This window comes from Salvelinus alpinus, chromosome 17 (assembly GCF_045679555.1).
Source record: "Salvelinus alpinus chromosome 17, SLU_Salpinus.1, whole genome shotgun sequence".
NCBI lineage: Eukaryota > Metazoa > Chordata > Actinopteri > Salmoniformes > Salmonidae > Salvelinus > Salvelinus alpinus.
This window is the reverse complement of record NC_092102.1, coordinates 49,384,256-49,399,641: the sequence shown is the minus strand read 5'-3', so window position 1 is coordinate 49,399,641 and position 15,386 is coordinate 49,384,256. Positions and strand designations below refer to the sequence as shown.

At 41.8% G+C, this 15,386-nt stretch overlaps 2 protein-coding genes across 2 annotated transcripts in view; both read left to right on the top strand.

Moving 5' to 3' along the window:
- LOC139541897 (laminin subunit alpha-5-like) overlaps positions 1–15,386 on the top strand; it is a 211,983-nt gene that overhangs the window by 84,895 nt on the left and 111,702 nt on the right. The window contains exons 4-6 of the mRNA XM_071346780.1: positions 1,273–1,391; positions 1,705–1,875; positions 2,133–2,230. Of these exons, the coding sequence (XP_071202881.1) occupies positions 1,273–1,391; positions 1,705–1,875; positions 2,133–2,230 (388 nt within the window). The remainder of the gene's footprint in view (positions 1–1,272; positions 1,392–1,704; positions 1,876–2,132; positions 2,231–15,386) is intronic.
- LOC139543125 (putative nuclease HARBI1) lies at positions 10,229–14,564 on the top strand. Its single transcript, XM_071349332.1, has 8 exons — positions 10,229–11,612; positions 11,700–11,876; positions 11,967–12,028; positions 12,111–12,536; positions 12,616–12,651; positions 12,750–13,304; positions 13,586–13,697; positions 13,792–14,564. Exons 6-8 carry the CDS (start codon positions 13,236–13,238, stop codon positions 14,160–14,162), a joined length of 552 nt encoding a protein of 183 aa, XP_071205433.1. The 5' UTR covers positions 10,229–11,612; positions 11,700–11,876; positions 11,967–12,028; positions 12,111–12,536; positions 12,616–12,651; positions 12,750–13,235; the 3' UTR covers positions 14,163–14,564.

Genomic DNA, 15,386 nt, shown 5'->3' with positions numbered 1-15,386 from the left:
CTCATATCTCATATCCAATACACAGCTCATAGCTCATATCCAATACACAGCTCATAGCTCATATCCAACAGCTCATAGCTCATATCAAACACACAGCTCATAGCTCATATCCAACACACAGCTCATAGCTCATATCCAATACACAGCTCATAGCTCATATCCAACAGCTCATAGCTCATATCCAACAGCTCATAGCTCATATCCAACACACAGCTCATAGCTCATATCGAACACACAGCTCATAGCTCATATCCAATACACAGCTCATATCCAACAGCTCATATCACTGTACTGTGTTTAGCTTCTGACTGCATCAAGCAATTCTATGTATTTATATGTTTATATGTGTTGATATGTGTTGATATGTGTTTATATGTGTTTATATGTGTTTATATGTGTTTATATGTGTTTATATGTGTTGATATGTGTTTATATGTGTTTATATGTGTTTATATGTGTTTATATGTGTTTATATGTGTTAAATGTGTTTATATGTGTTTATATGTGTTTATATGTGTTTATATGTGTTTATATGTGTTAAATGTGTTTATATGTGTTTATATGTGTTAAATGTGTTTATATGTGTTTATATGTGTTAAATGTGTGTATATGTGTTTATATGTGTTTATATGTGTTAAATGTGTTTATATGTGTTTATATGTGTTAAATGTGTTTATATGTGTTAAACGTGTTTATATGTTGATATGTGTTAATATGTGTTAAATGTGTTTATGTGTTGATATGTGTTGATATGTGTTTATATGTGTTTATGTGTGTTTATATGTGTTTATATGTTGATATGTGTTAATATGTGTTAAATGTGTTTATGTGTTGATATGTGTTTATATGTGTTTATGTGTTTATATGTGTTTATGTGTGTTTATATGTGTTTATATGTGTTTATGTGTGTTTATATGTGTTTATGTGTGTTTATATGTGTTAATATGTGTTAAATGTGTTTATGTGTTGATATGTGTTGATATGTGTTTATATGTGTTTATGTGTGTTAAAATGTGTTTATATGTGTTTATGTGTTTATATGTGTTTATGTGTGTTTATATGTGTTTATATGTGTTTATGTGTGTTGAAATGTGTTTATATGTGTTTATATGTGTTTATATGTGTTTATATGTGTTTATGTGTGTTTATATGTGTTTATGTGTGTTTATATGTGTTTATATGTGTTTATGTGTGTTTATATGTGTTTATATGTGTTTATGTGTGTTTATATGTGTTTATATGTGTTTATATGTATTGTTTGTGTTTTAACAGCTTCTAAGAGAGACTGCATTGAGCGCTTCGGACAGCAAACCACCGAACGGATCAACTCTGACAACGACGTCATCTGTACCACTGAATACTCCCGCATCGTACCCCTGGAGAATGGAGAGGTACAGGGGTGTGTGTGTGTGCGTGCGTGCGTGCGTGCGTGCGTTGGTGCGTGCGTGCGTGCGTGCGTATGTGTGTGTGTGTGAATACGTACATATGTAAATGAGTGCCACACGTCTGTGTGTGTACGTGAGTGTTACAGCATGTGTGTGTACACACCAACTGTATGTGTGTGTGTGTGTGTGTGTGTGTGTGTGTGTGTGTGTGTGTGTGTGTGTGTGTGTGTGTGTGTGTGTGTGTGTGTGTGTGTGTGTGTGTGTGTGTGTGTGTGTGTGTGTGTGTGTGTGTGTGTGTGACATCGTCCCTCTCTCCCAGGTGGTGGTGTCTCTAGTCAACGGGCGTCCCGGGGCTATGAACTTCTCCTACTCTCCAGTCCTGAGGGATTTCACCAAGGCCACCAACATCCGCCTCCGTTTCCTCAGAACCAACACACTCCTGGGACACCTGATGGGCAAGGCCCTCCGCGACCCCACCGTCACACGCAGGGTGGGTACTAATGGGTACAGGGATGAGAAGGTGGGGGGGCAGGAGGTAGAGAAGGGGTGAGAGGGTGGGGGGGCAGGAGGTAGAAAAGAGGTCAGAGCCTATTGAAATATTCTGTTTATATTCAAAGGGCCTTTTACTTGAAACTGTCCCGTACTACAGCCTATCAACCTGTGTGACAAACTGTCTGAATGAAGCTACAATAGTCAGTTACAATCACGTTGATGTGATGTCTTCATGATGTGCCTGTTTCTCTGCAGTACTACTACAGTATCAAGGACATCAGTATCGGAGGACGCTGTGTATGTAACGGACACGCGGAGGCCTGCGATCCACAAGACCCCAACGACCCCTACAAGTAAGAAGGACAGTCTGACTATACACTAATAGATGAGAGATTCTAGAATAGAGATTACTACTCCTCAATAGATTATGTAGAGATTACTACTCCTCAATAGATTATGTAGTTATTACTACACCTCAATAGATTATGTAGAGATTACTACTCCCCAATAGATTATGTAGTTATTACTACACCTCAATAGATTATGTAGAGATTACTGCACCTCAATAGATTATGTAGAGATTACTACACCTCAATAGATTATGTAGAGATTACTACACCTCAATAGATTATGTAGAGATTACTACTCCTCAATAGATTATGTAGAGATTACTACACCTCAATAGATTATGTAGAGATTACTACACCTCAATAGATTATGTAGAGATTACTACACCTCAATAGATTATGTTAATTCATTTGTCTGCGTTGGATTTCCCCTTGCCCTGAGACGTGGCTGTCGTAGGAGTATACTGCCATGACTCAATCCCAGATTTCTCCGTTACTTACGTTCACTGGTAATTTGATAATGTAGTCTTCTACACCACATGATCGTACTCCCCTTTACCTCCTAAACCTCCTTGGGTACTGCAGCCATGTAGCTCTGTGTTGATTCACTGAGTTTCCCCCTCAGCGCCCGCTTGTATGTAGTGTAGCGGTGTATACAGACTGTTCAAAGGACCTGTTAGAGCAAACGTTGTCTTTAGCATGATAATGTTCCCTCTAACTGTGGGTTTAAGAGTCATCTGGAGCTGGATCCCATTTATTCACGACAACAAATAATACCCGCTATATGCAAAGAGCTCTGTGATTTGTCAAAACACATCTCTTAAATTATACATGGAGAGAAAATAAAGGAGGAGAAATAGAGGGAGAGAGAGAGAGAGAGAGAGAGAGAGAGAGAGACAGAGACACCGAGAGAGAAAGACAGAGACACAGAGAGAGAGAGAGATTGAGATCCAGAGACAAACAGACAGAGAGAGAGAGAGAGAGAGAGGGGGGAGAGAGGGGGAGAGAGATTAGATTCTACAACCACCTGAAAGGAAGTGATTCCTAAACCTTCCATAACAAAGTCATCACCTACGGAGAGATGAACCTGGAGAAGAGCACCCTTAAGCAAGCTGGTCGTGGGACTCTGTTCACAAACACAAACAGACCCCACAGAGCCCCAGGACAGCAACGCAATTAGACCCAACCAAATCATGAGAAAACAAAAAGATAATTACTTGACACATTAGCAAAATTTTAAATAACTGACTGACCCAAAATTAAGGAAAACTTTGACTATGTACAGAGCATAGCCTTGCTATTGAGAAAGGCCGCCGTAGGCAGACCTGGCACTCAAGAGAAGACAGGCAGTGTGCAACACTGTCCACAACATGAAGTGGAATGATCAATACTTGGCTGTCATTTGACAGATTAAAATAATCTCGCTCTCTTTTGTCCATAATAATCTCATCGTGTAGGCTATACCCGGACTGTATCTGCTACTTGTTGGCTAGAGAGCACGTAGAGATCAGAGTGGGTACATTTACTATAGCCCTATAATGACATTTCTGTTGTGACAGAACAATCAGTAGAGATGGAAACCCATTTAACTTGTATTTTTTTATTCGTACATGGGAATTTAACTGCAAAAGTCATTTTTATGTGCACTGCGTTTTCACTTACAGCCTTTTATCCACAAAAAGTCAATTTGATGGAAACAATTTGATGGTTTTTTGTATTTTTTTGCATGAAAATCTGTCTCCAATCGGATGGAAATCTAGCTAATGGCCTGTAAAGGAGCGAGGGAACAGTGAGAGGGAGAAGAGAAGAGGAAGGAGGAAGGAGGAAGGAGAGAAGGAGGAAGGAGGAAGGAGGGAGGAGAGTAGGAGGAAAGAGGGAAGAGGAAGGAGGGAAGAGGAAGGAGGGAGGAGAGAAGGAGAGAAGAAGGAAGGAGAGAAGAGGAAGGAGAGAAGGAGGAAGGAGAGAAGGAGGAAGGAGGGAGGAGAGAAGGAGGAAGGAGGAAGGAGGGAAGAGGAAGGAGGGAGGAGAGAAGGAGGAAGGAGGAAGGAGAGAAGAGGAAGGAGGAAGGAGGGAGGAGAGAAGGAGGGAGGAGAGAAGGAGGAAGGAGGGAAGAGGAAGGAGAGAAGGAGGAAGTAGGGAGGAGTGAAGGAGGAAGGAGAGAAGAGGAAGGAGTAAGGAGGAAGGAGTGAGGACAGAAGGAGGAAGGAGAGAAGGAGGAAGGAGAGAAGGAGGGAGGAGAGAAGGAGGAAGGAGAGAAGAGGAAGGAGGAAGGAGGAAGGAGGAAGAGGACAAAAGGAGGAAGGAGAGAAGAGGAAGGAGGAAGGAGGGAGGACAGAAGGAGGAAGGAGAGAAGAGGAAGGAGTAAGGAGTAAGGAGGAAGGAGGGAGGACAGAAGGAGGAAGGAGAGAAGGAGGAAGGAGAGAAGAGGAAGGAGAGAAGGAGGGAAGAGGAAGGAGAGAAGGAGGAAGGAGAGAAGAGGAAGGAGTAAGGAGGAAGGAGGGAGGACAGAAGGAGGAAGGAGAGAAGGAGGAAGGAGAGAAGAGGAAGGAGAGAAGGAGGAAGGAGGGAAGAGGAAGGAGGAAGGAGAGAAGGAGGAAGGAAGAAGGAGAGAAGCTTCACAGAAAAGTTAGATAGATAATTCTTAAAGATGGGTGATTCTGCAGTAAAATAAGACAGAGATGGACAGCTGAGGAGGAACAATTCAAAATCTAAGTTCTATGGAGGATTGAGGTGGTTGTATGCCTCGTGTTTTAACACACACACACACACACACACACACACACACACACACACACACACACACACACACACACACACACACACACACACACACACACACACACACACACACACACACACACACACACACACACACACACTAATGTTCATGATAGGCTTGTACGTCAGTATATCAGACAAGAACCAGACATAGCCGTGAGTCCCGACAGGTGGTTTGTTTAAGATAGCAGGAATTTGTTTGGATTTTTCACGTTTCTGTTTATCTAACAGTAAAAAGCTTAATAAAACCACTTAACCCTAACGTTGGGGTTTTCAACATTTTAAAAACTGACAAATGGTTTGTTACTCTGCCTGTCACCATTCTTAACATTCCAACCCCTGTAAACGGTCCAGATATAGGAATATGAGTCTGTATGTGTTTCAAATGTCACCCTACCCCCCTTTTGTAGTACACTGAGCTCTGGCCAAAAGTAGTGCACTATGTAGGGAATAGGGTGCCATAGGGTTCTGGTCTAAAGTAGTGCACTATGTAGGGAATAGGGTGCCATTTGAGACTATGAATCTATAACAATGTGTCGGAGCGCTCGCTATTCCCTGGTCACGCCTGAATACCTCTCCTACTCGCGGTGTGAAATATTTCTACACCCACCGGACCTGATTACACACGCCACAAGCAGATGTGGCCAGTCTGTGTGTGTGTGTGTGTGTGTGTGCGTGCGTGTGTGTGTGTGTGTGTTATTTCTCCATAAGTACGCCCAGTCGACTAGATCCATAGGTATTCCTGTAGAGAGTAGACAGATGTTAAAGAGATGAGGGAGGTTGTTAGTGTAAGGCACCCTATTCCCTATTTAGTGCACCCTATTCCCTATTTAGTGCACTTGTTTTGACCAGGCCCTGGTTAAAAGTAGGGCACTAGGGAATAAAGTGCCATTCGTGACGCAACCTAAGATTACTTTTCTAGAGAATCACTTCTGCTATCAGCCGCAGTCCACCCTCTAGAGAATCACTTCTGCTATCAGCCGCAGTCCACCCTCTAGAGAATCACTTCTGCTATCAGCCGCAGTCCACCCTCTAGAGAATCACTTCTGCTGTCAGCCGCAGTCCACCCTCTAGAGAATCACTTCTGCTGTCAGCCGCAGTCCACCCTCTAGAGAATCACTTCTGCTATCAGCCGCAGTCCACCCTCTAGAGAATCACTTCTGCTATCAGCCGCAGTCCACCCTCTAGAGAATCACTTCTGCTATCAGCCGCAGTCCACCCTCTAGAGAATCACTTCTGCTATCAGCCGCAGTCCACCCTCTAGAGAATCACTTCTGCTATCAGCCGCAGTCCACCCTCTAGAGAATCACTTCTGCTATCAGCCGCAGTCCACCCTCTAGAGAATCACTTCTGCTATCAGCCGCAGTCCACCCTCTAGAGAATCACTTCTGCTGTCAGCCGCAGTCCACCCTCTAGAGAATCACTTCTGCTGTCAGCCGCAGTCCACCCTCTAGAGAATCACTTCTGCTATCAGCCGCAGTCCACCCTCTAGAGAATCACTTCTGCTATCAGCCGCAGTCCACCCTCTAGAGAATCACTTCTGCTATCAGCCGCAGTCCACACATATTTCTGTTAGTGGTGGTTTGCCAGGGAAAAGATTGCATTAGGGTTTGCTTCTCTTTAGAGGAAAGAAAGATTTCATTTGTGACTCATTAGAAAGTCATTATCCTAATGGAAAAATTGCTCTGTGTAAATGAGAAATCCATCATGTCGTTTAAACACACGTCCTTATTTTAAACAGTTATTTTAAAGCCCTTTGGTGTAACTATGGATCTGTACAATGGGCTTTGCTTTGGTATGTCATTTTTTTTCTGGGACACACAAGCCGACACACACACACACACACACACACACACACACACACACACACACACACACACACACACACACACACACACACACACACACACACACACAGCCTTGGTTCTCAACTCTCAAGGACTATAGTTTCACAAAGGGATAAAGCGAAGCATAGATCTAGAATGACTAGCTAGGCTTTGCCCTTTGGTTAGTCTTTCAAGACTGGTGTCATCTCATCCAAATCCCGCTTTTCTGGAGTCAGAGCTTTCTTACTGAAAGGCCTACTGTATAAAAACTCACAGTGGTGAATTCTTAATCCTAGATACGGTGTTTTATGTTTTATAGAGCAGCTCTTTAATGGTAGGCTCCAGATCTGGTAACTGTATATATATATATATATGATTACAGCTTTGGCAGGTGATACTGTAGGCTGTGGAGTGCAGGGAACAGCTGTCCTTAGATGACATCACTCCTTAGATGTCTGAAATAGCAACACCCACAACTTGTAATGCAGACCGGCCTGATAGCACCTAAAGTATAGGCCCTCACAGAGAGGATGAAGTCATGTAACGATGTGTGTTATTCAAGCTGTCCGTGTGGACGAAATACTCTGTACATTTTAAGTTGAACTAAACGGATCGTACGTGTATCTGATAAAGAAAGAGGGAAGCAGGAAAAGACCACGCTGTGGAATTTTATCTGTGATGGACACTGCACTGCATTCCACCTGATGGGAATGAATCTAACAAGCTTCAAAAAAAAAAACAAATCTTAGAAAATCAACATTCTATTTCCTGTTGGCGTTTTGCAACACATCCTGACCACTCCAATGCCATCGGAATCAGAGTATGTCTTCAGAATATTGTATCAGCGAACCTCCTGACCTTTGGTTTACAACCCTTATTAAAGTTAAAACTTCTTTGGGATCGGTGTCCCTTCCACCGGACGGTTGGGCTAACGTGCGCTAATGTGATTAGCATGAGGTTGTAAGTAACAAGAACATTTCCCAGGACATATCTGATATTGTCAGAAAGCTTAAATTTCTTGTTAATCTAACTGCACTCTATTACAGTGAAAGAATAGCATGCTATTGTTTGAGGAGAGTGCACAATTTTAAACATGAAAAGTTATTAATAAGCAAATTAGGCACATTTGGGCAATCTTGATACAACATTTTGAACAGAAATGTAACGGTTGATTGGATCAGTCTAAAACTTTGCACATACACTGATGCCATCTAGTGGCCAAAGTCTAAATTGCACCTGGGCTGGAATAATACATTATGGCCTTTCTCTTGCATTTCAAACATTTAAAAAAAAATACAAAAGAACGGTTGTTTTTTTCTTTGTATTATCTTTTACCAGATCTATTGTGTTATATTCTTCTACATTCCTTTCACATTTCCATACTCTACAAAGTGTTTCCTTTCAAATGGTACCAAGAATATGCATATCCTTGCTTCAGTGCCTGAGCTACAGGCGGTTAGATTTGGGTATGTCATTTTAGGAGGAAATTGAAGAAAAAAAAGGGGGCCAATCCTTCAGAGATTTTAAGGTTATAAGTCTTTACACCAGCAGCGGGCCTGTGATGTTTGAAATAACTCTGTATATGGTTCTGCATGCTTTTATCCTTGAACGACCAGATTAATGGTCTGTTTTGGCCACACTGTGTAAACTGCAGGTTGTTCATGTTAAATGGGATTATGTGCCTGGGAGAAGCAGGGTGAAGTTCTGGGACTGTAGAGGAATTAACTCTTTCCCTGATAGATCTGCGTTCTCTCTGGGTTTATAACTGAGCGGGTGGGCTAAGTTTTCTCTGTTGGCACAAAAGAAAGTTGAAGGAGGAAGAGGAGTTTTAACTGGAGCTCAAGGTTCAGCCCAAGTATTAGCCTCGTGTTAGCATTAGCCTAGTGTTAGCATTAGCCTAGTGTTAGTATTAGCCTAGTGTTAGTATTAGCCTAGTGTTAGCATTAGCCTAGTGTTAGTATTAGCCTAGTGTTAGTATTAGCCTCGTGTTAGCATTAGCCTAGTGTTAGCATTAGCCTAGTGTTAGTATTAGCCTAGTGTTAGTATTAGCCTATTGTTAGTATTAGCCTAGTGTTAGTATTAGCCTAGTGTTAGTATTAGCCTAGTGTTAGTATTAGCCTAGTGTTAGCATTAGCCTAGTGTTAGCATTAGCCTAGTGTTAGTATTAGCCTAGTGTTAGTATTAGCCTATTGTTAGTATTAGCCTAGTGTTAGTATTAGCCTAGTGTTAGTGTTAGTCTAGTGTTAGTGTTAGCCTAGTGTTAGCATTAGTCTAGTGTTAGTATTAGTCTAGTGTTAGTATTAGTCTAGTGTTAGCATTAGCCTAGTGTTAGTATTAGTCTAGTGTTAGTATTAGCCTCGTGTTAGTATTAGCCTATTGTTAGTATTAGCCTAGTGTTAGTATTAGTCTAGTGTTAGTGTTAGCCTAGTGTTAGTATTAGCCTAGTGTTAGTATTAGCCTAGTGTTAGTATTAGCCTAGTGTTAGTGTTAGCCTAGTGTTAGTGTTAGCCTAGTGTTAGTGTTAGCCTAGTGTTAGTATTAGCCTAGTGTTAGTATTAGCCTAGTGTTAGTGTTAGCCTAGTGTTAGTATTAGCCTAGTGTTAGTATTAGCCTAGTGTTAGTATTAGCCTAGTGTTAGTATTAGCCTAGTGTTAGTGTTAGCCTAGTGTTAGTGTTAGCCTAGTGTTAGTGTTAGCCTAGTGTTAGTATTAGTCTAGTGTTAGTATTAGCCTCGTGTTAGTATTAGCCTCGTGTTACTATTAGCCTAGTGTTAGTATTAGCCTAGTGTTAGTATTAGCCTAGTGTTAGTATTAGCCTCGTGTTAGTATTAGCCTAGTGTTAGTATTAGTCTAGTGTTAGTATTAGCCTCGTGTTAGTATTAGCCTAGTGTTAGTATTAGCCTATTGTTAGTATTAGCCTAGTGTTAGTATTAGCCTAGTGTTAGTGTTAGTCTAGTGTTAGTGTTAGCCTAGTGTTAGCATTAGCCTAGTGTTAGTATTAGTCTAGTGTTAGTATTAGTCTAGTGTTAGCATTAGCCTAGTGTTAGTATTAGTCTAGTGTTAGTATTAGCCTCGTGTTAGTATTAGCCTATTTTTAGTATTAGCCTAGTGTTAGTATTAGTCTAGTGTTAGTGTTAGCCTAGTGTTAGTATTAGCCTAGTGTTAGTATTAGCCTAGTGTTAGTATTAGCCTAGTGTTAGTGTTAGCCTAGTGTTAGTGTTAGCCTAGTGTTAGTGTTAGCCTAGTGTTAGTATTAGCCTAGTGTTAGTATTAGCCTAGTGTTAGTGTTAGCCTAGTGTTAGTATTAGCCTAGTGTTAGTATTAGCCTAGTGTTAGTATTAGCCTAGTGTTAGTATTAGTCTAGTGTTAGTATTAGCCTCGTGTTAGTATTAGCCTAGTGTTACTATTAGCCTAGTGTTAGTATTAGCCTATTGTTAGCATTAGCCTCGTGTTAGTATTAGCTTAGTGTTAGTATTAGCCTATTGTTAGCATTAGCCTCGTGTTAGTATTAGCTTAGTGTTAGTATTAGCCTAGTGTTAGTGTTAGTGTTGGTTGGTAACAATGTACTTGATCAGAAGTGTTAGTAAAAATAGGCCTTCCTTCTCAAGAGCTGTCAGAGAGCTGGAGACACACACACACACACACACACATGCATACACACACATACATACACACACACACACAGTCAGAAAGAGAGCTACAGACAGGAAGTGAGAGCATGATACAGGAAGTCTATGTTTTAACATTTGTCTGTGTAGACATCCATGTTTAATGATCTCCTGGTTGTTGATCTCCTGGTTGTTGATCTCCTGGTTGTTGATCTCCTCGTTGTTGATCTCCTGGTTGTTGATCTCCTGGTTGTTGATCTCTTGGTTGTTGATCTCCTGGTTGTTGATCTCCTGGTTGTTGATCTCCTGGTTGTTGATTTCCTGGTTGTTGATCTCCTGGTTGTTGATCTCTTGGTTGTTGATCTCCTGGTTGTTGATCTCCTGGTTGTTGATCTACTGGTCGTTGATCTCCTGGTTGTTGATCTCCTGGGGCCTGTTGCACAAAAGTAGAATTAAGACATCCGGGATAAATGACTCAGCTGAGCTCAATGAAGCCAAAACATGTGCGTCCAGGCTTAATTGGTTGCACAAAGACCAAGCCAGGATGAGCAGACACGGATTCATTAAGCCAGGTGAAACCAATCCTGGATAGGTGCGCGCTCACGGCTCACTCAAATAGACCCCGCCACAGATCACAGATTAACTGATTTACCATGGCAACTAGAGCCGCGTACTTTTCCCCGTCGGAAGCACAAATCCTCATGGAGGCATACGAGGAGGTAAAAGATATAATTAAGAAGAAAGGCAACACCGCCACAGTGATAAAGCAAAGAGAAAAAGCGTGGCAAAGTATTGCAGACCGCCTGAATGCGTAAGTAGTGCACAATTACACACTCACCGCTCCGCTGAAACATCACAATTACAATTCAAATATTTAATTCACATCTCCAAAAATGCAGTTGTACTGTAATTATGAAACGGTTAAATTTTTAATTGAAATGCACTGCAGATATGAGTGAAATTGTGTAAAGTAACTCCATCACACTGTATAAAGCTATGATACATTTTTTGATATTTTTACTGAAAACAAGACAAAAATACCAAGTAATTTTTTGCAGTGTGACTCCATTAAATGTGTGTGTGTGTGTGTGTGTGTGTGTGTGTAGATTAAACATGAACGGGCCAAAACGGACATGGCAGCAGGTCAAAATCAAATACAAGAACATTCTGCAGAATGGTATGGTCCCTGACTAATATTTAACAAAGCACAAGCATATATTGTACCCAGAAGGTGCCTGCTCACACATTGTCTGTACTGTTTTAGCAGTGAAAAAGAATACCCACAGACAAGGCACGGGTGGTGGGTCACCAAAGGCTGACCTTACCCCAGCAGAGGACATGGCCTTGGAGCTAAATAAAGGCAGGCCCGTCTTAGAGGGGATCCCTGGGGGGAAAGAGACGAGCATAGGTTCCTCCCAAGATGCCACCCGCTTCATTCAAGGTATGTCCTTCCATCTCTACATGGGATACAACCACATTCATATTGAATCAATTTGGACTGTCTGACTTTGGTTTACCTATTGCCTTGCAGTGTCTGGCAGCACTGTGTTCCTGTTAGAGCCACCAGCACAAGCACCAGACGATGCTGATCCAGTGAGTACTCCATCAAAGGCATACTGTAGGCCTGGCATGTCTTGTCTACTAGCTTCAATATGAATCCGATTAAATGTGATAGGGTGAAGGCCCCAGTGCAGCAGCAACAGCACATGATGGAGACGATGATGAGGAGGAGACCATCTCTCTGGATTCCAGAAGGCATGAGGTATCATGTTAAGACTGTGAAAGTACTATTTACTCTACAATGGTGAGGAGTCCTCATCAAAATCAAAAAATCTAATTTCTTTTACAGGACCCAGATAGTGCGTATTAATAAAAGGACACCACATCCTGCCAAATTCCAGCTGCGCTAATTGTATTGTGTTCACAGAGCTCACAAGCTATCAGAAAGTTGTATGGCAACCACCTCCGGCGCCAAATAGAACTGGCAGACATAGACATTCAGTACAAGAAGAAAAAGATGGAAAATCTTGCACTGGAGTCCGAAATAAAAAAGAGGACAATTAGGAAACTGGACCTTGAAATAAAAAAACTTGAGAGGGAGGTGAGATATGCCTTCAATGTACACTGTATGCTAACTGTAACACAAATGTATTAATCATTATTTTTCTTTCCTCCCCCAGCTCCAAGAAGATGACACAGCTCAAAATAAAAATTAGGTATATTCTCGTAAAGTCAAGTGAGCCATGACATATGAGCTCTTATTGTGAGCACACAGGACGGTGGCATCTTTCTAAGGTTTTTTTTATTTTCCCAGCAATCAGTACAACCAAGTCATCGTTATAAGGCATCGCCCTCTTTTGCCCACCCCCCCAGCACCAGGTGTGGCCACTAGCCTATATGAAGGCCCAAAATTGTGTGTTCCTTTCTGCTCTGACAATGGCATGCCCATTCGTGCGAGATGTGGTGGATGAAGAAGCACTTGTGCTGAGGAGAGCCTTCAGGCGAGAAAGGGTCTTCAGGGACCGGTTGGACCCACTGGCCTTCCCTGATGACCATCTATATGAAAGATACAGGTTTTCTGCAGATGGCATCAGGTATCTATGCAGACTACTGGGTCCCAGGATTAAGCACCGCACTGCACGGAGCCATGCACTGAGTGTGGAGCAAATGGTTTGTGTGGCCTTGCGCTTTTTTGCTAGTGGAGCCTTCCTGTACTCAGTGGGGGATGCAGAACAGCTGAACAAGGCCACAATTTGCCGCACAATAAGGAGTGTGTGTCTGGCTATCAAAGCATTAGCAGATGTCTTCATCTCCTTCCCTGGCCACAGAAGACTCTGTGACATCAAAGAGGAGTTCTATAGGATTGCAGGTAAGAGGATCTACAAATTACAGGACAACTGTTAACACATAGTAGGATACTCATTACTTTGTGTGACAGGTTTCCCCAATGTCATTGGTGCAGTGGACTGCACACACATAAGGATAAAAGCCCCCTCAGGTGCCCATGAGGCCGATTTTGTGAATAGGAAATCCTTTCACAGCATTAATGTTCAGGTGAACATAACTTTTTGATATTGTCCATTGACGAACACTCTGCATTGCCAGTGATGTGCATTGATTGGTGTAATATTCCTCATCTTATGATTTCAGATGGTCTGCAATGCTGACTGTGTGATCAGCAATGTTGTGGCAAAATGGCCTGGCTCAGTCCATGACTCCAGAATCTTTCGGGCCTCTGAAATCTATCAGTGCCTATCACAAGGTAAGCCACACAACCCCTATTTATAACCATCATGGCTGTGTCAAGAATATCACTGTGTTTATGAGGTAGTAATGATGAGATTTTGTGTTGACAGGTGAATTCTCTGGTGGGTTGCTGGGAGACAGGGGGTATGGCTGCCAGCCTTTTCTCCTGACACCTTTCACAGACCCCCAGGAAGCACAGCAGGCCTACAACCATGCCCATGCCAGGACCAGGGCCAGAGTTGAAATGACCTTTGGCCTCCTGAAGGCACGCTTTCACTGCCTTCACAAATTAAGGGTCAGCCCTGTTAGGGCATGTGATATTACTGTGGCTTGTGCTGTCCTCCACAATGTGGCCTGCCTGAGGAAGGAGAGGGCCCCCAGAGTGCCACCAGCCATGGACTGGGACAATCCGGCAATCTTCCTTGATGATGACAGTGGTCGGCTGCTGAGGGACCAATATGTGTTGAATTATTTTAGTTAGTATGTGTGCTTTCAATTTTGGTTAAATATGTCCTGCGGTGGCAGAGGAATATGGGTTTTTTTGGGTTCGTTTTTTGACGAATTTGGCCTCTTATGATGTTTGTGCGGTATACTGTGTGTAATACAAGGCTGCAGGGAGGCTACTGCATCCATTCATTTGTCTGTTCAGTTGATGTGTATGGATTTGTCCTGCATTTATTTTAGTGTGCAGACATGCAGGGTGTGTTATATACAGACCTTTGAATGTGTATGTATCATTTTGTATAATATGCTTGGATTCTGTGCTTTCCATCTTGTAGAGTCACTGTGACTTCAGTTTCGAAAGGAGCTGATGGTTTACCTGCTTTGTTTTGTCCTTATTCAATAAAGGAACATAATGTTACACATTGTGTTTTTATATTCATATGGAATGTGTATTTGTTTATATGACAGAGTACTAGGGCCACACTGAAGAAAAAGGATAAAGTCATAAATTTATGAGGCTGGTTCTTTCTGCAGAAAAGCTACATATTGTTTTTACAGTTTTGATACTTATGACAATGTGATACTTAATATTCTGGCACATCAGCATGTCTTTGTTTATGAAACCATACTGAAGTACAATTTCACGAAATGCCCCACATCTGTCATTTTAACAACTGTCCTCCTTTAAAACAACTGGTTACAATATTATGACTTGTGTTTTTTTCCCCTCTGTGGCCCTAATATTCTATCATTTTATATATAGCCTTATAGTCTATGGGAAACTGTAAATTATCTAATGATAGCAACATCATCTAAAAATCATTTTTTATCCAAAATCATTGAAATTAATGATCACAAACGTTTAAATAATAACAGTGGGTCTAGTTATATGTGATAACAATGTATAGTGAGCAGTGAAATAACTATTGGTTTCCATTTGTGGTGACTGCTGACTGACATTAGGGATGAGATTAAATAGATCCTGGAATTTAGCCTGGTCTGGAGCAGGCTAGCTCCACAGAATAAATCTCCATGGTAATTTATACCATAACATATCCTCCTGCCCCCTATCCATCTTTAGTGCAACCGGATTACGGATCAATTGAGCCAGGATCACCAAGATATCCTGGCTTAATCCCTTATCCTAGTTTTGTGCAACAGGCCCCTGGTTGTTGATCTCCTCGTTGTTGATCTCCTGGTTGTTGATCTCCTCGTTGTTGATCTCCTCGTTGTTGATCTCCTAGTTGTTGATCTCCTGTTT